We start from the raw sequence: 25,689 nt of genomic DNA on the forward strand, positions 1-25,689 counted from the left end.
AAATATTAAAGATCCCCAGAGGCCAGAATACTCCCCTGTAAATGTAGTCAAAGGCTTTCAGAACCCAATTTTAAAAATGTAGGCTGTGAAATATACCTCTTACCTTTCATGCATGTCTAGTTACTGTAGGCTTGACTTCAGTACCTGTACAGATTTATTGGTTGACCCTACAAACCAGTCTTTCCCAGCCTGCCTGCTCACTCAAATGCATGCAGGATACAAGTCATGGATACAACACCAGAAACTGGGTGGAGAACTTTTCAAGGCAAAACTAAAGTGAGGTGTCATGAACAGCATGAGCGCCGTCAACCAAAGCAAAGTGGCGGCGCCTTTTCTTCTGCAGGACTCTTTAGGAGTGCTCCTGAAAGTGTAGGAATGCACCTCCAGGCTCAGCTACCCAGGGACACCTGGCAAAGTGAGTCTGAATAAGCCAAGTGCTGCCCCATGTGGGGAACTGAGGCTCAGCCTCGATGTTCCTACATGAGGATATCACTGGAGTTTTATGGATCAAGACCTCTGTCAACCTACAGGCTTTTCTCCTTGCAGTGACAGCACAGAAGTCTCCTGTTTGACACCATTCCCGCCATACCACAAGTGCTTTTAGTGATTCTACCACACAGAAACCCTGGCCATGATTTTGTCAATACCGAGGTTTCCTCAGCTGGGTCTCATCCAGCTCTGACATTGCCAGAAGTGTAGATAAAGGAGGTGCCTGGGGATCTCAACCCCATCGTGTCTTTTACAGCGTTGTCAAAACCTGCTTGGGTAGCACCATAATCTCTCATGCTAAGGTCATATTTACAATATGCTGGGGTTTAATTTTGCTTATAATTTATGATTGTTGTATATAGTTTTCTATTAAAATACATTAAAATACTGGTTTGATACAAAGCTGAGCTCTCAGAAGACAGGAAATCAAAGTGTTAAAGCCTAGTGGCGACTACACATTAGTCTTTCATAATGCTGTATCATCAGTTGGTCCCTAATGCTTAAACACATGTTCTAGAAATCGAGCTCTCAAGTGGCACCTGCTTTAGATTTTCTGTCATTCACAGGGCCCTCAAGGTCCTCCTGGCCGTGATGGAGTGGCTGGCCCACCAGGAGGGAAGGGAGAAAAGGTGAGTTAAATGTCTCTCTTGCTCCTACTTCAGTGCAAACTCTTTGTCAGTTCTAGGCTGTAAAAATCATAAGCAGTTATCCCTGCAACACAATAGCATCTGGCTTCAATATTTTTTAAGGGAATCCAGATACTGATGGCTTATTAGAACACATCTCAAAAGGCATATTCAGAAATCCAGAATTTCCTATTGGCTATTGTCTCATTTTCTGAAGCATGCACTAAGGGATACGCAGTGTGAACTACTCTGTGGTCATTTGCCTCTCAAAAACCAGTAGTGACTGGGCTCAGACAGGTGAGTCTGGAGGGGAAAAGAGAGAACTCCAGTTAGCCCAGCCTGGCACAGAGTGACAGCACATTATATGACAGGGGAGAAGAGTCTGAAGGAGCACAGACTATTTGAATTGGCAAACAAGAGACAAAGCCATGGCCTACACTGGCTGGGCAGCAGATGCCCATCAGTGAAATGCTGATGGGTCAAGGTAAGGACGGAAATATCACTCAGCTATTACTGTCACACACAAAACAGACTTGACTTGGGGAAATTAATATACTCCATTGCTAATCAAAACATCATTTGAGCACCATTTTTTTATACCCCACTTCAAGAAGGATGTGAAGAAAACAGAGTACAGGATAATTTCATCATCTAGTGAGCTTCAACAACACACCCTACACACAAGAACTTGAAAGTAAATTCCCAAGTGCACATTTTAAGCTCGCACACTGTAATAGAAATGAAAAGGCAAGTCTTAAATGGCCAGAATATTGATTTATTTTTATCTCTGGAGGCTGGAGGTTCTGAGTTGTGATATCAAAAGCCTGAGGCTGGTGAAAGTGCACACACATGGGAACCAGCAGCCATGCAGAAAGTGCAGTATGTGTGTTGCAAAGCAGGCACCTGAAACCCCTGTCCATTGTAATCAGTGGTATGTGTTTTACATGGGGGAGCCTAAGAACAGAAGAAGTCTGGCTGAAGTAAACTGAACATGAATCACATACTATAGGAGGAGATTGATGGGGAAAGAGAAGTAATTTAAGAGAAATTAAATTTCTTTTAAAATTATAATCTGCTAAAAAAAGGTCTACAATATTTTGCCTCACTCAGTCTGTTGGTGCATTCTGTATATTTGATAAAAGTTCAATTAGAATTGAAGCACTGTGTATCTGCATCTGTTCAATACAAGTAGAAGTATTTTTCAATTTTTACTATTTTTTTCTGAAAGCCTTGATTTATTTTATATTGCAGTATCTGTTTTGTTCTTTATTTCAAATTAATCCAGAGAAAATAACAAGAAACAACAGGATTCACTGAAAGTAAATTCAGTTTGTTCATTGAGTGACATTCGACATGGAGTTTAGCCATTGCTTTTAGAAAAAATAACATGATCATATTACTCCTGCTGCTTACTCATTTTTTTCAGACTTTACTCAAGAAATATTTCTGCTGAGTGAGTAAGGACAAGAGTTTGCCAACATAAAATTATTCCACTAGATCCAGAGCAATTTTGAATATAATTATTAGTGTGTATTATTATTATTATTGTCTTTCTGTCTATTCCGTAAAATAGAAATGGAAAAAAAACAGTAGGAAAGTAAAGTGTATAAAAGCAAATGTTGATAAAATCTTCATTGCAGCAGAGGAACCTGAAAATATTCCTAGCCATCACATCCTGTGTTTGGAAGGGTGCCCTGGACAACTTGAGTGGGAGCAATTTCCAGTTCTGTTATAGCCCATAAGAATTTTGACATAAATTTTTTAATTTATGTTCAGAAGCATGAGAATGTGATCTGCAATGTTGAATTCTCTGTGCTCCAAACCCTTAAAATCTGCAGCAATATTTGAAATATAAGATTGAGTCCAGTCAGCATACCAGACCAGAGCTGTTAATGTGTTATTGTAATTCCTGAGTTGCAGAGTGTTTTCTTTTTAACTGAGAGGTCTGATGTTTCAGATAAAGGGCTTCATGTAAAGGACATCAAATTAAACAACACAGAAATCTGTGGGCATTTGTATTAAGGAGAAATACCAGAAATGTGCTTTTGTTGCATAATGGTCTTATTCTAAGAATGTGCAATTTATTTTCTTTTACAGGGTGATCAAGGTCTACCTGGTTCTGCTGGTCCAAAGGTAATAAAAAAGTGTCTTTATAGAATGACAGTATCACTGTGATACAGCACATTACTGACAAGGGCTGAGAAATCTTAGAGACTCTTGTTGTGTAACCTAAGTTTCTCAGTTGGCCAGCATGCTTCCCTACGGAGTGTCGTGTAGTCAGGTAACCTTGGCTGGACACAGCTCTATCACTCCCCTTCCAAGAGGGACTGGGGAGAGAGAATAAGATGGAAAAAAGCTTGTAGGTTGAGATAAGGTGGTGTTTACTAAAGCAAAAAGAAAGTGAAAGTTTGCCTGTGTATAAGCAAAGAGAAGAAAAGTTTAATCTCTACTTTCCGTCAGTGAGTAATGTTCAGGCACTTCCCAGGAAGCAGCTGCTCTTTAAGGCAAATACTATAAAACAACAAATGCCCCCATTCCTCCTGTCTCCCACAGCTTTTATATCTGAGCTGACATCATATGGTATGGAATTTCCCTTTGGTTAACTTGGGTCAGCTGTTTTTACCTAGCTGGGTTCCCTTCCAGGGTATTGCCCACTTCCAGCCCACCTGATGGGAGAATTGTTAAGGAGACAGTGCTGATGGTGTGCCAGTGCTGCTCAGCAGCAGACACAACACTGGTGTGTTACCAACTTTTCTGGCTACCAGTGCAAAGCACAGCACTCTGAGGGCTGCTGGGGGGGAAACAACCTCCAGCTCAACCAGAACCCACAAGCATCATCAGCAGGTTGAGAGAGGTGATGCTCCCTCTCTACCCTGCCCTCATGAGAGCCCACCTGGAGAGCTGTGGGACCCCCACCCAACACAAGGAAAGCATGCACCAGTTGGAACAAGTCCAGGGGAGGGCCATGAACATGATCAGTGGATGACCTTTTCCCTCGGATGTTCAAGGCCAGGTTGGATGTGGCTTTGAGCTGGTCTAGTGGAAGATGTCCCTGCCCATGGCAGAGGGATTGAAACTTAATGAGCTTTCCAACCCAAACCATCCTGTGATCCTGTGAAACTACTTATTTGCCTTTACTTAAACAAATTCGGTATATCAATAGTCTGAATTTTTATTTTAGGGTGATACTGGAGTCACGGGATCAATAGGCCCCAAAGGAGAAGCTGGCCCTATTGGGTCTCCTGGAAAACCTGGACCACCAGGACCTCCTGGGCCTCCTGGGCCCCCAGGACCTCCTGGACCACCAGGACTAAGTTACAGTTTGGGATTTGAGGTATTTTGCTCTTCTGAAATTTGTTGTAACTATGGATATATTTCCTCCAGAAGAAAGACAGTGTGATCACCTGTATATTTCACAGGTATTTAAGTCTGAATTGATGACACAGTAATTGTTCCGGATTGAAATTTGCCAAGGACTGTAAATACAGAGACATATGTTGCTCATTTCCGACCTCATGGTCTGTTCTACTTAGGACAAAAATGTTCTATTGAAAATATAAAATTGCAGGTGTTGCTTTTTCTACTTCTGAGAATAATACCTTCATCACTTAAAAATATGAGATCAGGCCAGCTCAAGATAAGTTTCGCATATCATTTCAGAACTGTTCATTTGGGTGATGTTGTTGGAGCAGAAAGTGGCTTTGCAGTAAAGAAAGGCAAGGGAAGAACACTCAGGTTCAAGAATCAGAGCTGATGCATTAGCATTTTTGCGAAGAGAGGCCAAGAAAGTGTCATTATCAATACTCATATTTGTGTCTTCACTTTTTTCTTCCTTATTTTCCATGCATTTTTCAATTCTAATTTACCTGTGTGGCTCAGCAAAGTCTTTCTAGAGTTGTTCATGTCATGGGATAGAATAAAGGTGGCGCAGTAACTCAGGGTAGTCTCATCAGAAAAGTTACCAAAGTTACTGGCCCTCTGTAGAATGGCAGCAGTAAGGTGGTAGTGTTTAAAAGATACCAGTTTTCCTGCACACTCCTCTTAGTATCTAACCCAACTCTTTTGTATTTTTCTTTTCTTTACTCTACACACACTTTGAGGTGTCACAGACGTGACCACTGGAGCTTGTCTAGAGACCAAATTTGATTTCTAATGTCTGACTGAAGAATATTGTACTATGTACACTACTGGTTAATAATCTCACTGATGTCAGTGAAATTCAGTGGACAAAAATCTCTCTAGCAGTCCACAAGTTCCTAATTGCCAGCACTGAAATTGTAAGCAAGAAGCAGCTTGAAGTGTAAGCAAACAGTCCTTTGCCTTGTCTTAGGCACACTACACTGGTACACAGTCTCCCTGAATAAATATCTACTTGTCTCAGAATGAGTTAAGGACCACTGGCAAGTCACATCTTCATCCCAGGCCTGGTCTGAGTTTTAGCCCGGAATGATGGCTTCTCTGACTTACAGACATCTTCTGTGACCTGTGAGGACCCACTCTTTGAGAGATTCTCCACTTTTCACCATTAGCGCTATTTGAGTAAAAGGCAGTGTGCCCTTATTATGTCACCAAAGAGTTATCCTAAAATTATGTGCTTAGGGTCAAGCTCTGCCACTTTTAATACCTAAGTCTCAGAGGAGCAAACTTAGCAGATGAGCAGGAAAGGGTGAAAACTGGGAATCCCTTCTTTTATGGATGCAAACACAGAAGGATTTGAGCCGTAACTGTAGTGACGGTGTCTTGAGTGGCTTCATCTTGAACTCTATCTAGTCCAAATAAATTGGTATGATTGTCATTTCCCTGAGAGGAATACTACTTTAAACAGGCTTGCTAGCTGTAGCTGATCTTTTGGATGCCCACCCCTGCCATCTGTTGAGGCAGCACCATGGTCTGCCAGTTTGTTAGGGTGACACTACCTTTTGGTTGGCAGTCTGTTTATTGCGGTAAGGCTGCTTCTGCAAAATACTCCTGTTAGCACTTGTTAGCGTCTGTGATCAGCTATGTGCAAAAACCAAATGGCATGGTGTTTGCTGGCACTTATGCTTGCCAAAAGAACAGTTTGAGCTGCAGAAGGTACCTGGTAAACCCATTAAAAACATGCAGATGTCAAAAGAGATGATGTGTTATATAAAGCAAGCATCAAGCACTCTCTTTAAGGGAAAAACAGACTGGCACAGTGCAGTCAAGGGAAAGGGCTCAGAAACACAGTGTGGTTTACCCTCCACGGTGAGAGTTTGCTTAAACAGGCCAAAGAGAATATGAGGAGATTTTCTGTTGGTGATTGGTACACTGATAGCTGATGGAGGAGCAGTATGAAAGTCTGAATAACATTAAATCAATCTCAGGTGAAGTTGCACAAAAGGTCTCTCACCTTGGTCCCCCAAAAGGAAGGACCTGATTCCAGCTGTGCATTCCTTCTGCTTCTCTTACTCTTGTGGAGTTGGCAGAAAAGGTCAGAAGGACAAGCTCTAACTTTTTCAGTGGAGTCAGGTCAGATGATGTTTTCCATACATTGGTGTTGAGCTGTCATTCAGTAGTAGCTGCAGGTGATCTGACTGGTGTCTCACCCTTCCCCTTACACCATCTCCTGGGTGCACCACAGCTGGGCTAAGCTGGGCCATTCAAGTCACTACCTGGCAGAAAGCTAAATGGGCCAGGAGTGGGTCCTCTAAACAGGGTAAGCGTACACAAGGGCTTGTTGTCACTAGGAGGTGGAGGTTCTGCTTTGCTCCTCTTCCTTCCCCATCTGCAGACATTCCTGGCACATTCCCACCCTTCACATGCACTAACATTCAGTATTCCATCAATTCTTCCACGAGCCAATTTAATGTATTAAAATTTTAGAGAGCACTCGCACCCCAAAAGTAGCATATTTTCTGCCATTTGAGTCATCTAAAGGAAAGGGAGGGGATTCAACACCCACTGCTGATGTTGCAAATGAAGGCTGTACGGCTGTGAGAAGGGAAATAAAACAAAGATTAAGACTTTCTCTTTTCAGAAAAAGGAAACAATTAAGCCAGCACAGCTGCAACTAAAACTGCAGCTAAAACCAAGTGAACAGTTCCCTGCTGGCATGGCTCATGCAGGCGTTTTGAAGAACAGTCTGACAAGTTTGGACTAGGCACAAACCAGGGGATAGGAACATGAGAGGCGCTGGGCCTGAGACAAGTAATTATGGCAGCCTGCACATTTACTTCTTTACTGCTTTGTAACTGGCAGCTCCCACTTCTGCCATGTATCTGGAATGTCATAGTACAATGAAAGCTGGAGGGAGGCTCCTGCTTTCTGTTTTCCTTGAAAACTACTAAAAAATCCCCATGGGAAATAATAGGTAGTCTGCTCTCAAGGACTCCCACTACACGGAGACTTATTTCTGAAGTTAGCAGAGGGCAGTGGAAATGGACAGTGGGCTGGAGCAGATGACCTGTAATGAAAGACTCAGGGGACTGAGCTTGTTTAGTCTGGAGAACACTTAACCTTAATCTCTGTAAGGTTCCAAGGCCTGAGTTTCCAATGTCCCAAACAACCTGATAGGAATTCAGGGCTGACATTGCTTTTGACAGGAACTTGGGTAGGCAGCCTCTGAGAGACCTTTCAACATAATTAATTCTACAATTTGATGGTGGAATTTTTTTCTGCTCAATTTCAGAAAGCAGTATTTTAGGCAGGAGTTCAATATTTGACTGTAAGAATTGGGAAGAACCTTTATTGGTGAAAAGTGATTGCTGCCTTTAAACTGCAAGCTCTCCCTGCCATAAATCAGTTCTGCCCTTACTAGGCATTAGTGTTTTAGTAGCTGGGTGACAGGTAAATGCTGTACTGCTTAAATTGTGCTTAAACACAGTACTTACTGTCTCACTTCTGCTTGATGCTCTTCAGCCTGAAGTGCCAGAGCAATGGTGTCAAGTTGGCAAGACAGTAAAGACCAGAGTTTCTGTAAGGAAGACCAGCATGTTTTTATCACATTTGAGCAAAGCCTATCTCCAGAACATCATCTGTTTTTCTCTGAAAAAAAAAGTTGATGAGAAAAGATTAAAATATTTGTGTTCAGTATGTTTCCAGTTTTTACAGAACTTCAGAAAACAGAGCAGTTGGAAAAACAAACAAAACAACACAACCAGGAAAAAAAAAACCCAAAAGATAAATTCTTAAATTCTGTAGCATTTTGTTTCTTCCATTAGGATATGGAAGGATCAGGTAGCATCGACCTGTTAAGTGAACCAAGAATTCCCAGACCAAGGGGACCAAAGGTGAGTGGGTGTTTTAGGGGAGGGGAGTGTAATTTGTTACTGGGTTGTTTGGTTTGTTTTGGGGTTTTTTCCAAACAGAGGTTTCCTCCATTCTGCTTTTTGGACGCATATAGCCCCAGTCAGCTCTAGAGTGAGAGTCACTACATTGAAATGGATTCACTTGCCCTAGAATGTCATTAAAATAACTGTGTCCTCCAAAGAATCTGAATGGTATTTCTCTGACACCTCATTCGCTAATGATTATTTTTTTTATTCTGCTCTGATGTATGTTTGAGATATCAAAGGGTGAAATAAGGGTTTTTATGTTATCTAGCTCTCTATTTCTCCCTTCACCCTAATAGATTCCTTTCTTGCATATGAAGGTGACTCACACATACGAAGATTAAACTCAAATGTTACAGTTTGACAAACAAATGTGCTTAATACAACTTTTAAACGAAAAATTTATTCCCAGTAATGTGGAAGAAATGTCACAGACAAAGGGATGCTTTTTTCTTCATCATTGTATCTCAGGAGATTTTTTTTGCTAGTGTGGGCCACTTAAATCATCAAGTAGGGAATATGGGAATATAATCTATCAGTACCAACCAGATCATTTGGATTTATTGTCATTCTTAACAATAGAAGGAGTTCCAGTGGTTTAGTCTGGCCACAAAAGGAGACAAAGGCACAATCCAGTAGCTACTTAATGAATCTCTGAGGAGCAGCTGCAAGGATGGTGAAGCTGAACTGCTCCTGGTAGTGCCAGATGGTACAACAGGGGACAGTGGTGACAATTTGCAGCTTGTGATGTTCAGGCTAAGCCTTAGGAGAGGGCTGTTCCCTAGAAGGTTGGAGCAACTGCCCAGGGAGGCTGCAGAAGGTCTGGTCTTGGAGCTATGGAGGCTTTGCTGGACAGAAGCACGGCTGACCCGATCTGCAGCTGGTGACAGTTCTGCTTCAAGGGGGTGATTGGATTAGATGGCCTCCATAGGTCTGTACAATCCTAGGCCTGTGATTCCATGAATCATCAGACACCAACTGAACACTGGAGGCAGGAGTGGCTTTGAGCAGCCCTTCATTGTGTTGGTTTAAAGTACTAATGATTGTTAGTCAATGAAGCTGCAGCTGATGGCTTAGAGAACTTTACCCCCTCTTATGTCTTTTCCTAGATACTAAAAATAGTACAAAAATACAGTTACAAAAATAAGTATTGAATCTGTTTGCTGAAACAAGGAGGTATCCACAAGCAGGGCCAAAATTCCACATTCTGACCTGCCTGAGTCACAGCCTTACTCTCACATTTGGTTTTATAACAGGCATTGTTTCCAAGTCACTCAGCTATAAATATTCAAAAAATATCTTGTTGCAGTTAAACAAAATTTTCCTGTTACTGCTTAATTACTCTGCAAAGTTTGAGTCAGTACAGAAGACAGATGAGAAAAAGAAAATAAGAAAAATAAGAATTTTGCTGAAATCATGAAAATGTTTTTACATACTTAGTGGTACTTCACTTTGAGCCATTTACACCTTATCACAACTCCAGAGTAACTCCAGAGTGGTGCTTAGGTGAAAACTGAGAATCTGCTTCAAAGGGGGCTGCAAATCAAAACAGCTGCTAAGAAATAAATTACATTTATTGGCACTGTCATTGTATCTGTTGAGATTTCTACTAATCTTTTATCAGAAAATAGTGATTGGGGTTTGAAGGAGAAATATAAAATTTTTTTCTGACAGCTCAGTATAAAGTTTCAGTGGTGTTTTCTCATTATTTAGCAATACCATTTATATCTGCCTTCATATTCCAGATAAAGACAATTCAATTACTTTGTTGAATTCCTTTCTCTTCCATTCAACTTTCCACAATGTCCAACAATGAACTGCTGTCCATTTTACCATCAAAGAGCCATAATTGTTCTTTACAACCAGTGTCACCATATAGAGATGAGAGGAATTTGAATTTCCAAATAATTTTTGAAACAAACCTTTTGGGAAACTGCTTTTAAACCTGGCAAGACTGTGTCATCTCTAAACTGGCAGCATATCTTGATTTCAGCCAAGAATGCAAATTCAAAAAATTGTAAGCACTTGAAAGCAATACATCACAACAAATGCACTTGGACAAATTTATTTCTAATATTTTCTAAAACTATGTATAGTATGCAGTGACAGCACAAAAGTCGTATTTGTAAGAAAAGGTGCATTTTATTGCTCTCTGTTAACACTACAGGTCTCCAGCATTGTTTTTGGAACAGTCGTGGTAGTGAGTTGCTTTTTTTTTTTTCTGAAAAAAATGTATTTTGAAGTGCCATGTGGATTTACTAGTAAATTTTTATAGGGTTCTGCAGGAAGACCTGGACAGCGTGGACCATTAGGACCAAAGGTAAAAACACTTGAAAGGTAAACTATATTGCTTTAGCATATTTTTTTATTTCTATATTCCCAGAATTTACCTGAGCATAACAGCTTTCCTTTAAGATTCATATACTGATTAAGCTGGGACAAATTTTGTCCCCATTTACACTGGATATCTATGCAAAATGTGTATTATTAGAATAACTTCACATCCAACAAGAGCAGTGAGTAAAGACTAACTGGGCTATTACATTCCATCACATCTTTGTTAAAGTTTTTTTGGACATCTGGCAATTTCTCTTTGTTGCTCATTTATACATCACTCTGGTCTCAGAGAGGTTACATGTATGCTGTTGAAAGAGAAATCTGCATGACGAGGCCTTCTGATCCCAGAAAGTGATAGGAAAACATTCTGGAAGGTGCTGGGGGGAAGAAGGGAGGAGCAAGGACTACTTTGCCTTGGTTTTATTTGAGCATAGAAGTGACTGAATTTTTCCACTTTGATGCTGCTACTGGTTGTGTAACCAATGAGGAAAAAATGGAGAGATGACAAATCACAGAAGAAAAGGGCAGATTTGCAGAATGGGTCCTTAGATGGGAAGAGGCTTTTCCTATTCCCAGTAAAGCTTGACTACCACTCAGGTTAACAGTGCAGCATGATAACACCTTAAATATGAAGTCAAAGAAATTTAAAGTCTTGATTGTCCTGGGAAATAACATTGAAAGAGCAGGAAGTAGAAGATGAGAAGTGGCAGTGCCCATCCTCTCACTGTGAAATTTTCGCCTGAACTTACACCCAGCACTAATCACTGACTGCCCATTGCCAGCAATAACTGCACACACCTAATTCATAGCACAACAGCCACCAAAGATTGGGCCAGCCCCCTCTGTCTAAAGCCTGTAAAGCTCAGCTTCTAGGGCTGAAAAAAGTCCCTCCATAGTATACTACTCCTGTTACTGCTGGAGCACATTACTTATGAGTGAAAAACCACAATTTGCACAGCACGTGTTGGTGAGTGATACTGCAGTGGACTGGCAAGAATAGATGTGCTCTCACATGATGCTGCTCTGTGCACATGTGTAGGTGCCGAGTCTCCACACTGTAAACACTTTTTTTTTAAGAACTTATTCTCTGCCCTTAGCTAGAAATTTTGTTTCAAAGAAATTCTGCTTCACAAAGATTTCAGAAATTGAGGTAGCAAGATTCCTAGGATTTGGGAAAGGGGCTGGAGTGGTAGAGATAGTCATAAACCTTGGCCAAGAGACCTCACCATCACCTTGGTTTAATCATGAGTCATTCACCCCCGAGATACAGGAGAAACAGAAAGGAACATGCTACTGCCTGACGTCTTACAAAACCGGGTATACTAGGGCAAAATTAATATAAAATGGTTATAATACACTATCATTCTCATGGGGATGAATTTTACACCCACTTTTCATGATTATAAATGACTTCACTAGGCAACAGCGGCAAAATACAACAACCACCCACCTCCCAAAACCAAGAGCTAATGCATCACGAGGCGTTGAAGGTATAGCTCTGTTTCGTGCATCAAACACCCCAGACAAGTACAGCTGTCAGAGAAGAGTAGCTAGGATCAAATTTTTTCTCTTTCCTAGCAAGTAAGCATGGATCCAAATTCTGCTTTCACTTTTATTATTATGAAAAGCTGTTTTTGTTAAAAAACAGTCTACAGTCTTCATACACTCTTGAATGTATGAACTCCCAAAAAAGCAGTAAGCATAAACACAGCATTTGAGGCAATGGCTGATTTATTCCAGTTTATATTCTCTATCTTCAAAGAAATAAACTAAATGGATGTTCTCTGTTAGAAAATTAGGAACCATGTCTGCTTGGGGCTAAAATCCTGCAGAATCAATCCCAAAGGTGGAAGAGTGCAGTGCTCATTATTTCACTCCTGGTTTGACGCAGTGCCTGGGTAGGTGGAGAGAGCAGCAGTGTGAGGGGACTGAGTTAGCTGGTTTGGAGGAAGATGGTGAGTCCTTTGTAGGGGCACAAGGTGGTGGCTGCAGTGGTAGAGCTGGGGAATGTCACCATGAGCTGATTTCAGATGTCAAAATGAGGCTTTAGGAAGGAGGCTTGGTTGATGCTCAGCGAAAATAATGAGTCATGACCACAAACTCTTCAGATGTGGGTGGCAACTGGGTGGTTAAAATCTCAGAACCAAAGCACAAATGTATGCTGGGTGGTTAAAATCTCAGAACCAAATCACTTTACCAAGAATATGCCATATTTTTGCTAATTGCTTTACTCCATTTGGTTCCTTTGTTTTTAAGGAGAGTAGCATACATGTTTTAAATCCTTGCAATTACTGCTCACTTTGATACTTGAGCCCTACTGTGTCTCTGTTTCAGGGAGAAAGAGGCAACATGGGTCCCCCAGGTTCAAAGGTGGGAAGTTTGTTTAACCTGATCTAAAACCTCAGCTGTTTCTTTCCTCTGTTTCTTTTTATCTCTTCATGCACTTAGGAAATGCACTTCATGAATGTTTCTTAGTCTGGCAGCATATTAGAGCCCAGGGTGTCTTCACAAACCCCTTTCTCTGGTGAATTGTGAGTATCAGGAGCCAGTTTAACCTGGTGCTTAAGACTTCCGCCTAAAATATTAAAATTGTATCTAAAATTCCATCTAAAAGGTGCTTGTCTTCAAAGGCATCTTGCAAAACCCCGCACATTTTCACCAGAAGGAAGATAAAAATCAGCAAAGCTTAGACAGAAAACTAAGTTCCACATGCCTCTGTTCCTTCATCTGGTGGTGTGTAGCTCCCAGCCCACACCAGAGCGCCCCACAGGTCTGTGCTGCAGTAGGAGGCTCATGTCTGTCTTAATCCCTGCCTGTTCTGCTTTGGGCTCCTCTTGGAGCCCTCCCCAAAACTCCTGTTGGGACTGTGCTGCTCCTTGCTGCTCCCTGTCTGACCTGAGTGTCTTTTGCAGGCATAAGCCAGCAGAGAGCGCTGATGTGACTCATAGAAAATTTTTTAAAATAAATTTTTTTTAAAATAAAATTTTTTAAAATAAAATAAAATAAAATTTTATAAAATAAAATAAAATAAAATAAAATAAAATAAAATTTTATAAAATAAAATAAAATAAAATAAAATAAAATAAAATAAAATAAAATAAAATAAAATAAAATAAAATAAAATAAAATAAAATAAAATAAAAAAAAATAAAATAATAAAATAGCCTTCTCCTGCATTTGGGACAGCCCTGGAATCAAAATTTACTCTAGGAAACAAGATAAATGCAGTTGTACTTGCTGAGTATTTACAAGAGTATTATCACAGTCTTCTAGCAGCATCTGCTTGTTTATTTTTTAAAAATACCAACAATGTAGCAGGACTCTTCTTGCCATAAATTCCATCTGCTGTACATATTATGAGTGTTGTCATTTCACATAGATATTTGTCAGCATGATAATTAAAGCTGATGCACTGACACACAGGACAGTCGTTTAACTCTTCTTTACCAGTTTGAGACTATAGAATATTTTCTTTATGATTCATACATGTCCTTTCTTCTGAGGTCCTTTTTCTAGTAGTTATTATGTTTTATGTGAGAGTACTTTTGAAATATGTGGATATTTTAAGTGGAGTGTCTACAGAATTATTTTAAAAATAAGCAATTTATCCCTTTGAGCCTCAAACTAAAAAAGATATTTGTTCTCTTGTACCTGAGCAATGAGCTACATTCTTAAAATATGATGCAAGTTAGAATTAAGGATGTCTCTGGATACATTAGTTGCAATAAAACACCTTACCTCTCCTGAACCTTTTCTGCCCATTTAAATTTCATTAAGAAAACAAATGGGAGAAATTACTCAGCATTTGTAATGGTAGGAAGCTATCCTGCAAGTATCAACATGCCTGAAATGACAACATTCTCTTGTAGAATAGCTGTTGTTCCAAGGTTATTTCCTCTGCCCATTTACCTTAGCTGCAGATAGATGCTTATAATTTTCCATAATCACTAGAGAAACTTATTTACTGCTCATGCAGAGATGAAAATCCTAGTAGCTGCTTTGATGCCTAAATTCCATTAGCTGTCAGACACCCTTTATCCTGTCTATAAAATTGTTTATAAAATGAAGAATAGAATACTTCAGAAATCATACTTCATTCCTGACCCACATGCTTCACTGATCACTGACAAAAACAGAAATAGCAGTGGCAATGTCCTCTCTTAATGAAGCAGGCACATTAAATCTCTTATGGTGGTACTACCTACTGTTAAAACCCAAAAAATAATTTCTTCAAGCAGAGCAAAAAGTTGGAAACAAAACAGTATTTTCCAAAAACCAAAATGAAGCAAAAAAATCCCCAGCATATTTTAAAAACCCTCAAAGCCAAAAAAAAAACCAAAAAAAACCCTCAAAACCACATACAAAACAAATACCCAAAAAACCCCACCAAAAAAACAAGCTAACAAGAGTAATTGGTCCCTTGGATGAATCATTAGGCTGCTCTGTGTCATTTCCTTTGCTCTTTCATATGATGCAGAGAAAAACAGATGCAAAAAGTGTAGCTCACTGTTTATCTGGTCCTTTAAGAATTTAGAACTTTCTTTTATCCATTTCTCTCAGAGGAAGCTGCATTATCCTTAGTGCTTCTGTTTTTCCCATAGAGCAGAGTAGCTGTCAGACTCCAGCAGTCCTTTATGGGCCTGTATTAAAACAGAGCAGGGGGTGGTTTTGCCCCACACACTGACTCCTGTCTACATCCAATGCCAATATCTACATCCCTTCTCTTCCTGCAGCTTGAGAGTCTCTTAGCTGAAGGGTGGAAATCACTCATCAAATGTATCATTTGAGGAAAAGTAACAAAATTCACCCTTTTGCTAAGCAGGGGTGGAAGCAGTGAAAAACGATTGAAGCTGCAGGGGAAAAAAAGCAGTAAGCCTGCTCTGGAGAGGGGGAAAGAGCAGGAGGAGTGGAGAGAGCAGATGACTAATGAGATAATGAGCCTCCCCCAAACCTGCCCACCAGCCCCGTATCGTGACCCTCCCCAGTGGCAGCCTCCTGCAGGTGTGAAACTGAATGCAGTTTAGAGAGAATAACTGAATGTTCTTTGTGGCAGGGGATGCCGGGCACAGATGGAAAACCAGGCTTTCCTGGCATTGCTGGGCATCCCGGAGAAGTGGTGAGTAGGGTTATCATCCTCTCTGGTCACTGACACACACTGGCTCCCAAACCTACCTCTTACAGGTCAGCAGGATCAGCGCTCACCAGCAGAGTGTGAAGAGCTGGGGCTGTGCTTGTCCTGCCTAACCTGGAGCAGTTACCTCAGACCAAAAACACAGAAGCAGAGTGTAAGAGTGTACCTTGCCCATACCTCCCTCATCAGTCACAAGAGATACAGGCATCTCCAGAGGCTAGTTCTGATTCCTCAATGCTCCTTCTGCTTTTAATTATTCAGAAATCAGCTCTGCCTTTAATTAGAGGAAAGCCAGCAGGCTCAGAGGTGATTTTAATGTATTTCTCATGCTTAAGACCCTCGAGGATTACAGCGTGCTTTGCTTGGGAAGTCCCACGGCTCATGCCCTGGCGCCTTCCTCTCACTTGTGCCAGACAAGTGTCTGCATTTCCAGCACAGGGAGTTCTACAGAGGGGCTGATCAAGCTTAGAAATAAGCTGCCTGAAAGATGACAGTTTAGCTTCCCTGTCTTCTCCTATCGGGTCCCCTGGGAAATCCTGGGCACATCTGATGTGGTTGGTGCCGGAAAAGGACAGCACAGCCAGGGATGGCTGATTTCAGCGCAGTGAAAGAAGGGTTCAGTGGATTAATTCCCAGCTAATGAAATGTTTTGTGCCCATTTGCTTCTAGTTGTCTGTGAACTCTGTCAAAGTTCTGAGAAATACTTTTAAGCATCAACCTTCAGAAGATCTGAGTTGAAACTAGTTGGCCCCATGTGTGTTTTGAGAGAGCTGGGAATTGATCGTTCTGTACATGAAATTCACTGCTGTGCTTTTCGTGAAGCAAGAGAGAGCACATGTCATAATTTTAAATCACTTATGCTCTTTTTTTTTTTTTTTTTTTTTTTTTTTTTTTAATCACCTGAAGGGTCCAAAAGGAGAGAAGGGTGACCCAGGACCTCGGGTGAGATTGTGTGGATTTCATTCTTTTCGAGAAACCTATGTGAAATGTTGTGCTTAGTGCGTGGGTTTTCCACATGAAATGCTTTTGAAATAGGGTGAACCAGGACAGGACGGGAACAGTATTGTGGGACCACCTGGACCACCAGGACCACCAGGACCAGTCATAGCAATACCTGAGGTAAGTGTGCATGTCGAGCATTGAGGTCTGTAACTCCCCTTACAGAGAAGAGGGCACAAGTGGTTAACACACTGGCAATTCTGCTGCTCACATTCAGGTCATAAGTCTATCCTTCAAAACAAAAAATCTCAATATGTCTCTGTATCAAATTATTTAGTTTTGAAAATGTTGGATTGGAAGAAATTGGGTAAAGAGCTTAACTACAAGAGTTGTGAGGTCATATTGAGCATCTCGCACAAACTCTTTAGGTGATTCTGCAGGAGTTGTGAACATGAAATAGAAACCAACAGAGAAATACAAAATTGGGAATATTTAACACAGCAAAGCACCTGAGGCACAGCAGTATGTGGGGGAGTGTAATTTCCTGATTGTTGTCCACTATACAAACCAGAGCACTGACTCTGGAAGCAACAAAGGGTAGAGCAGTATAAGCCCATAAAAGCTCTCCAGTATGCTTTAAATGCAGGTATATTTTCAGTTCGTTTTGCTGTGTGTACATCAGCCTTTGCAAAAACAGTTCTATATGCAGTAATGAAAGCTGGAGATTAGGATGAATCCCACTTGGAGCTGATGACAAAAATCTTAGTAGTTGGCCTGGTGTAACATTAAGATCTGGAGGAACTGTGAGTGACTGCAGGAAACTTCACCTCTGAGAGGTGGAGGTGCCTAAAGCAGCCGGACATGTCCACTGCATATAAGGGCAGTAAGAAGTGGTTTGCAATTGCAAGAGAAAATGCCCAGCTGAGAAATCTATGTTAAGGAGAGCTTGGCACCATCATTATCATCAAGCTGAACTACACATAACCTTTTTTGACTGAAACAACTGAGCTTTCACTTCGGCTTCTGCTACCAATAGCAAATATAGCATCAATTTTCATCCCATTGGACACATCACCCATCCTAACTGAAGTGGTTTTTTCTTTACTGAATTTACTGGGAATCCATGCAGAATTCTAGGATCTTGGATCCTGAGTCTTAGATGAGCAGAATTGTAGACTTACAGAAATGTTGGTTATGTTCAAACTGCTGCTCATAGTGGGACTGTCAGCAGCTCTACACTTTATTCCAATTCTGTTGGAGTTTCTGGGGAACTGCTCAGTAGTTGTGATAGAAATGCTGATGTAAAATTCATGCTCTTTCTCACAGCCCTGCCACGGTGCCACTGTGGGACCTTAACTCTTATCAGTGACTAAACAGCTCTGTTTGCAGTAAAAATGAACCTCAATGTGTTGCTCCATAGCTCATTAATACTTGAAAAAAAAACACTGGGACAGCCTTAGAGGGGGGACAGTACATATAAAGAACATAAAAAGATTATTGAAGCTGACATAAACTAATGACACTTGCTTGCTGGAGGCTGCATGGCTCCCTACATGGATTAGTCACAGTCCACACATCTGTCAAACATGTAGCTATGTCTGAAGAAACCCAAAGTACATCCTCTGAATCCTCCTGATCCCCTGTATGAACTACTTTTACCATGTATTACAGAAATGTATAGAGCCTGGTAGAATCTGTATTGCATTAGGTGTATTACAAGTCCATAGAGATTCCCATTTCCTTCTCTAAGTACTTTTGGGTTTTAGAAGTAAGCTCTTTTAAAAAACTGAGAGCATTTATGGCTTTCTATACGTTTGTAATTTAGGTGTTCTGGGGAGGTACAGCAAGAGCTGCCAAATCCTCTGTATTGTTAATCAGAAGATTTCTCTAAGAACTTGTTGTACTGGATTTTGATACAGTTAATGAACCGTGTGGGGAAGTCTGTGTCACTTTGTATGACATTGAATTCTTCCTATCTCACAAATGCTTGTGTAAGAACAGGACATTTGTTTGCAGTAAGTTTGCTGAGATAGACATTAAATTATCCAAGTGTGTTTTGTTGACTCAGTCTCTCATCTTTCATAGTAAGCTTCAAATATGGAAAAGAACTATTCCAAGCAGACCTATCAGTTGCAGTTGGAATTGCAGAACTAAAATAAATATCACTGCCAGCTGTTGTAATGTGGATATTGGCTTGATGTGGGTAGAGCAGCAGAGATCAGTGACCTGAGTGAACCACAGGGCACTTGGAGAGATCACTCTCCAGGTCAGGGTCATTCATTTAACCATTGTGTAGCCAAGAAAAATACTTCTTGAGCTGCAGAAGTCCAAGACTTATCCATCAGAGTTGGAAGGAAGTTTTCTTAAGAAGGGCTGTGTGGATACAACTAAACCGACTTTATGTTACTTGACAAAAAAATAAGCAAATAAAGAGTTAGTTCAGTTTCAGCACTGTTGAAATATTTAGAGCTGACATGGGCAGCTGTGGCTCGGGGCCAGGCCTCACCAGTAAGAATCTGGCTGATAGCACATAGATCGAGCTGCACTGAAAAGTGGACCTTGATTTCTTCCTCATTGCACCTGGCCCCTATGTGAATGGAGGAGATTTAGTTCCTTCCAGAACCGCTTCTCATACCATGAAAATAAGTGTTAGGGGAAAACTGAGGTCTGTAGTGGAACCTATCCATTTCCAGGCTTCTGCAGTTCCCACCAGCAATGTGGGTCTCAGAGGCTTCCTGTCTTTGCTGCCTCCTGTGTTGCCTCCTGTGATTGAACTGGAAGTCTGTTCTGATTCATCATGTTTTAAAAAAGTGTCCCTCTGTTTGCTGCTGTTTGATATTCCAAAATACTAAAATCAATATTTCTCGTCCTATATTGGCTATTTCACTCTTTCAGAGCATAGTTGCTGATACTCAGTGCATTTTCATGAATGGAATCGTGAAAACCAGAAAACCATAATATTTGTTCCTATGATTGTATCACACAAATTTAGTTTGGTATAGTACAGAAGTAATTTTGAATAGAGAAATGTAATTGGATTTAAATTTCAAACTTTCAAACCTTTATTTTTGACTGGCACTATTCACCCATAGTTTAGGTACAAGAAACAAAAGTCAAAAAGAACTGTTAATGCTGAGGATGTAAAGCAGATGTCAAAAGATTTTGTTCAGCCTGTTCTTTCTATAATTCTGACAAGGCCAGAATTTCTGTAATTCTGACAAGGATTTTCCATATTATAGAAAGAAAGGAATTTCTATATTATAGAATTTCTATAATTCTGACAAGGCCTTTTGGATGCAAAGCTGTAGGTTTACTTAGAAACCAATCCAGACAATCATCCTAAAATATGGAAAACAATGTTGTCCTTACAATTGTAGTTAGCACTTTCTGAACTAATTTAATGTGTTGAAGAGTTATATTGCTGGATTGTTGTTATTAAAGCTGTTTGCACTTCCAAACCCGATGATGAATAATTATATACCTGGAGGAGGCTGTGAAGAGTGCAATCTTTTCCTCTAATCATCACTCTTCTACCTTTTGTTTTCAAATGTTCTTCAGCATTATGTAGAGGTTTTCCAATCACAATTTCCATTTGCAGATCAGCTGTATGTGTAAAATATACAATGTGCCTGATCCCAAACTCAGCAAAGCCTTTGGGATTCTTTTCACTGACTTCAATATAGTTTGGATTGAGCCCAAAAACAATGAATAATGAGTGATTCCACAATGAAAAGACCATGTAAACCCAGGGCTCCTGGATTTCTCCCACCAGATAAAATAGAACAATCCCAGCAGCAGGACTCTTTTATTACTGTCATCAAAGTAGCAGCCTGTGTCCTGTTCCTTTTCTGGGCTGTGTAAAACTGGAAATAGAGTGAGACCGAGAGCATCATACTATCCCTGAAGAGTGCAGCAGAGTTCTTGCAGCCTGGGAGATGGAGTGCTGCCTGTAGGAGCTAAACCCTATTTTTACTTGACAATTTTTCCGGTGGTTTTTGTAGAACATGAGCACAGGGAGTAGAAAGAAGAACCCAGCAGAAGCAGCAAGCTTTAGCTGTATGAATTATTCAACATGACCTCAAAGTACAGAAAGCTGACCATACACTGCCATGCTTAGATGACAATGGGTAGGATAGGATAGGATAGGATAGGATAGGATAGGATAGGATAGGATAGGATGGGATGGGATGGGATGGGATGGGATGGGATGGGATGGGATGGGATGGGATGGGATGGGATGGGATGGGATGGGATGGGATGGGATGGGATGGGATGGGATGGGATGGGATGGGATGGGATGGGATGGGATGGGATGGGATGGGATGGGATGGGATGGGATGGGATGGGATGGGATGGGATGGGATGGGATGGGATGGGATGGGATGGGATGGGAGGGGATGGGAGGGGATGGGAGAGGATGGGATGGGATGTGTGATCTGGATTAGAAAAATAGTATTCAGAGACTCGTAAGAGTATTGGAAGTGACCTCTGGAGGGCATATGGTCAAACCTCCTATTCAAAGCAAAGTAGTTTCAAACTCAGTTCCTGGATACTGTATTCATAACAAATGTTGGAAAATATTGTGGTCTGGTCATGTTGATCTACACATGGCTGCAGGCAGTAAAAGAAGCATTCAAATCTCACAAAACCTCAGTGACAACGTGTTTATTCATGGGCTAAGCAAACCCCTGGCACCTGAAGGCATGCCCTGTCCTGGCATTGAGGAGTGCTGGACCAGAGCTCCAAAGGTCCCTGTCCATCTTTGTTATTAGGATTCTGTAATCAAATTATGCAAAAAAGCCTGGGCTAATGGGGACCTCACCAACTCCAGGATAGGAAGCAGTGCAGTGAGCTGTTTCGGCATCCTGAGACTCCTGGGTGGTGCAGGAGCTGCTCCACATCACAGTCTGGGGTTCCAGGCTAGTTTCAGACACAACAGTGTGATCAGTGCTGACTTAGGAATCACAGCATGGCACTGCATGGTGTGATGCAGACATGTCCAGAATATAATTAAAACTTCAACTCTGCAGCAGAGGATGAGTGTGCTCAGACTGATTCACCATCTTAGAATGCCAGTGACACACTGGAGCATAAAACCTCCATTTGATCTTTATCTTGCTGAGATATGCATAATGGCTTCAGGCTGCAAAATTTGGTGTCTTAGCTTTCAAGTTAAAAATGTGACTCAGTTAATTAAATTTCTGAAAGCATTCTGAGATCTTTACAGAATTAATGTAAAATAAATTCTAGGGTTTTTTATTCCAGATGTATAAAGAAAATTAGAAGTAGAGAGCCTTTTCTGTAACCTTATTTATTCTTGGGGTTTTTTTAATAGTTATAAAGAGATAACTTTAATTATAATTTCCAAAAATGTGTGTGTGCCTTACATAAACCATTTGAAATAACCTGTTCCTTAACCCCTTTTTCAGTTGCTTCTCAATGACACAGATGGAATTTCTAGTTTTACTGAAATTAAAGGACTCCTTGGGCCTCCAGTGAGTATACACTGCTTTATTAAATCTTCAGATTTGCTCTATCTTCAACATCTTCTTTTGAGTATCAACTAGAGATGAGTTTCCTATATATTAGTATTGTGTTTCTGCTAACTTCAGCACCAAACTCTGTGAAAGTACTTACAGGCAGAACTGAGCTCTGTGTAAACAAACTACTTTTACACATTTGTATGGAATAAATTGGCTTATCTCTGATTCTGAACTATATGCTCAGAATTATAGAAATATAGAACTGTTGCAAAAGTAGAGACCAAGATTTACATTTATTCCAATTTTTTTCCTTCGTGTTTTTCCAGTCACAAACCATTGGGATAAAAAGTATTTTGCCCAGTTCTGCTTGAGATTTCAACTAGAAATGCTAGGCTCCTGTGTGTGAATTTTGTCTCACACAAGTTATAGCTATGAATGAAAAACTTGGAATTTCATAAGAGAACAACAGATGTGAAATTGAAGTTCTCTTCTAGCTACAAAATAGTTCCGTCAAATACTTGAAATCCTGAATGCTTCTTGAAATCCTGAATGCTTCTTCAAGTTCCTAGGACTGGATCCAAAGAGAAATCTACATTTTCCAGTCGTGGAGTCTGTTCAAACTTGCCCAAAAGTGTACAGCATGTTGTAATTTGCAAAATCTTACCCACCACAAATTAAGCACCTTACTTTACAGCCAGTTTCATTTGTGAATTCTAGTTTGTGTATTTTATTTTATCTGTCTTCTTGTTGGTGAGCACAGTGATCTCCTCTGCATTAAATCCCTGATAAATCAAGGAAAGTCAGAATGTTCATAGCCAATAGCAGAATTGCACTGTACATAGATTAAGTTTGCAAAAACTTTGTATCTTATTATTACAGCTGCCCCAAAACAAATATTTACTGAACCTGCCATTGAACTGGAAAGAAGAGCAGTAGCTCCAGCAGCAGCTTGTAACCTTTTTCTGCTAGCCTAGCATGGCTCTTTCCTACTGTTAAACCACAGGACAACTTCATTTTATTGTGGCTGCATCCAGCCATGCTTATGGTAAAACAATTTTCATGGAAGAGTATTTTCATGTATTTCCCAAAGACCTGGTTCTCCTAATCCCTGGACATAACAGGATGCCAGGACAGTGTGGGTCCCCTTGTGTGAGCTCTGCCACAGTACTTGCCAGAGGTAATTCAAACCTTTGTTTCGTGATAGATGTTAGAGTCACATTCCCACAAAAAAAGAAGCAGGTCCTGTAGCTTGAAGAGCAGCTGCAGTGAGAAAGATTTGAACCTCAGACTCAAAGCTCTAACCCTAGTCAGGAAATTGACCCTAGTCAGGTGCAGTCTCATAGTGGATGGGGAAATAAACATTCTGCTGATCTGAACCAAAATTAAAGTGTCTCTCTGCAGTTACCAGAGCAAGGCTATCTTAAATATGCCCAATACAAATCCCAATCTGTGATTTTATTCACAGCCCATTACACACTCTGTTTTCTATCCAAAGACATCCAGGACCAAAAAGGGAAAGGTGAGTGGCTGCTGTGGTCTCTGTGCCAGCATCTAGAAAAGATTCAGAGGAGGCTGAATAATGGTTGCATGCCTTTCATATGTAGAAAATGTCATCCTTTTTCAGTCTTCTCTGGATATCTGCCTCACCAGTTTTTGCAAATAAATTAGAAGCATAGGGTGTTATGGAGGTTCACACCTTTACTGTCAACTGAATGAAGTTCTTAATTCAGTAGCAGATGAGTTGATATTCACAAATCACACAATACATGAAAAATGCATATTCTGTTTTGCAAGTCTGTAATATGTGTTTGTAAGGGTGTGAGTGTTTTAATTTTGCAGGGGCCAGATGGCAAGCCAGGTCTACCAGGATTTCCTGTAAGTATTAATTGCCCAGGATTTAAATATATTTCCTAGGATTTTTAAGTATTTTTCAATATAGTTTAATATTTTTTAAAATGTATAAAATTTGCATGAAGTCTAATAACTTTTCATAGAGGATGCTGCAGGTCTTACAAAGTTACCAACCAAGCTAGAAATTTATTCTGTCAGAAATTAAGTGTATTCTGCTAGGGTCATCTCAGTGTCAGTTCTGTAGTTTAAACCTGGGTGTAATTAATGGAAAATTACTACCTAAGGGAAGCCTATGCCATATAGGAGAAACAAATGGAACAAATGGAATTCTAAATGTTATCTGTGTGTATATGCATGTAACTGTGTTAATCCTCAGGCTTTTTTGTCATCACTACAGAGTACAGGAAAGCCCTATAAGATGCTCTCTTGTTATTTTATCCTTTAGGAGATATTTATGATTTTTCATAATAACATACCAGGGCTACCATATAAGCATTTCACAACCATAGTATCAAAAGGTGCCTTTTGCTATGCGACCTATCTATTGCATTCATTGTCTGCCATGCAAACATGTATAAGCATCTTCCTCCATGACTTAGACATGGGACTTGGAGGGGTACCAAGTTTGCAGATGATACTAAATTGGAGGAGCTGTTAACTCCCTCCGAGGCAGAAAGAGCCTGCAGAGATGCCTACATAAATCAGAGGGCTGAAGGATCACCAGCTGTACGAGGTTCAACAAGGGAAAGGGGCAGATTCTGCACCTGGGATGGTCACCCTGGTTGTGCATGTAGACCAGGGAATGAGATGCTGGGGAGCAGTGCCAGGGAAAAAGACCTGGAGGTCCTGGTTGGTGTCAAGGTGAATCTGAGCCAGCAGTGCCCTGGCAGCCAGGAGGGCCAACCATATCCTGGGGGGCATCAGGCACAGCATGGCCAGCTGGGCAAGGGAGGGGATTGTCCTGCTCTGCTCTGCATTTGGGCTACCTCAAGTCCTGGGGACAGTTTTGGGTGCCACAGTGTAGGACATTAACCTGTTAGAGAGTGTCCAAAGGAGGCCTGTGAAGATGGGGAAGGGCCTTGAAGGGAAGCTGTGTGAGGAGCAACTGAGGTCACTTGGTGTGTTCAGCCTGGAGAAGAGGAGACAGAGGGGAGACTTCATTGCAGTCAACAACTTCCTTGTGAGGGGAAGAGGAGGAGCAGACGTTGCTCCCTTCTCTATGGTGACAGGTGGCAGGACCTGAGGGAATGGCCTGAAGTTGTGTCAGGGTAGGTTTAGGTTGGATAGGAGGAAAAGGTTCTTCACCACAGATTTTTTGGGCACTGGAAGAGGCTCCATGGAGAAATGGTCACAGCACCAAGCCTGACAGAATTCAATGAGTGTTTAGACAATGCTCTCAAGCACATTGTGTGACTCTTGGGTGTCCTGGGCAGAGCCAAGAGCTGGACTTTGATGATCCTTGTAGGTCTATTCCAGCCCAGAATACTCTGTGATTCTGTTATTATTTGGCTTATGACTTCAGATATTATTGTTCTAATTAT

At 40.8% G+C, this 25,689-nt stretch overlaps 1 protein-coding gene across 4 annotated transcripts in view; it reads left to right on the plus strand.

The window, feature by feature from the left end:
* The window catches only part of COL15A1 (collagen type XV alpha 1 chain), a 116,464-nt gene that overhangs the window by 61,059 nt on the left and 29,716 nt on the right, over positions 1–25,689 (plus strand). For all 4 annotated transcript variants that reach the window (XM_059850883.1, XM_059850875.1, XM_059850900.1 and 1 more), the window contains 11 exons: positions 1,056–1,118; positions 3,213–3,248; positions 4,297–4,449; positions 8,297–8,365; positions 10,683–10,727; positions 13,079–13,114; positions 15,798–15,860; positions 16,782–16,817; positions 16,911–16,994; positions 22,244–22,309; positions 24,137–24,172. In XM_059850883.1, coding sequence (XP_059706866.1) covers positions 1,056–1,118; positions 3,213–3,248; positions 4,297–4,449; positions 8,297–8,365; positions 10,683–10,727; positions 13,079–13,114; positions 15,798–15,860; positions 16,782–16,817; positions 16,911–16,994; positions 22,244–22,309; positions 24,137–24,172 — 687 coding nt within the window. The remainder of the gene's footprint in view (positions 1–1,055; positions 1,119–3,212; positions 3,249–4,296; positions 4,450–8,296; positions 8,366–10,682; positions 10,728–13,078; positions 13,115–15,797; positions 15,861–16,781; positions 16,818–16,910; positions 16,995–22,243; positions 22,310–24,136; positions 24,173–25,689) is intronic.

The sequence above is a fragment of the Haemorhous mexicanus genome, chromosome 1, assembly GCF_027477595.1.
Source record: "Haemorhous mexicanus isolate bHaeMex1 chromosome 1, bHaeMex1.pri, whole genome shotgun sequence".
Lineage (NCBI taxonomy): Eukaryota > Metazoa > Chordata > Aves > Passeriformes > Fringillidae > Haemorhous > Haemorhous mexicanus.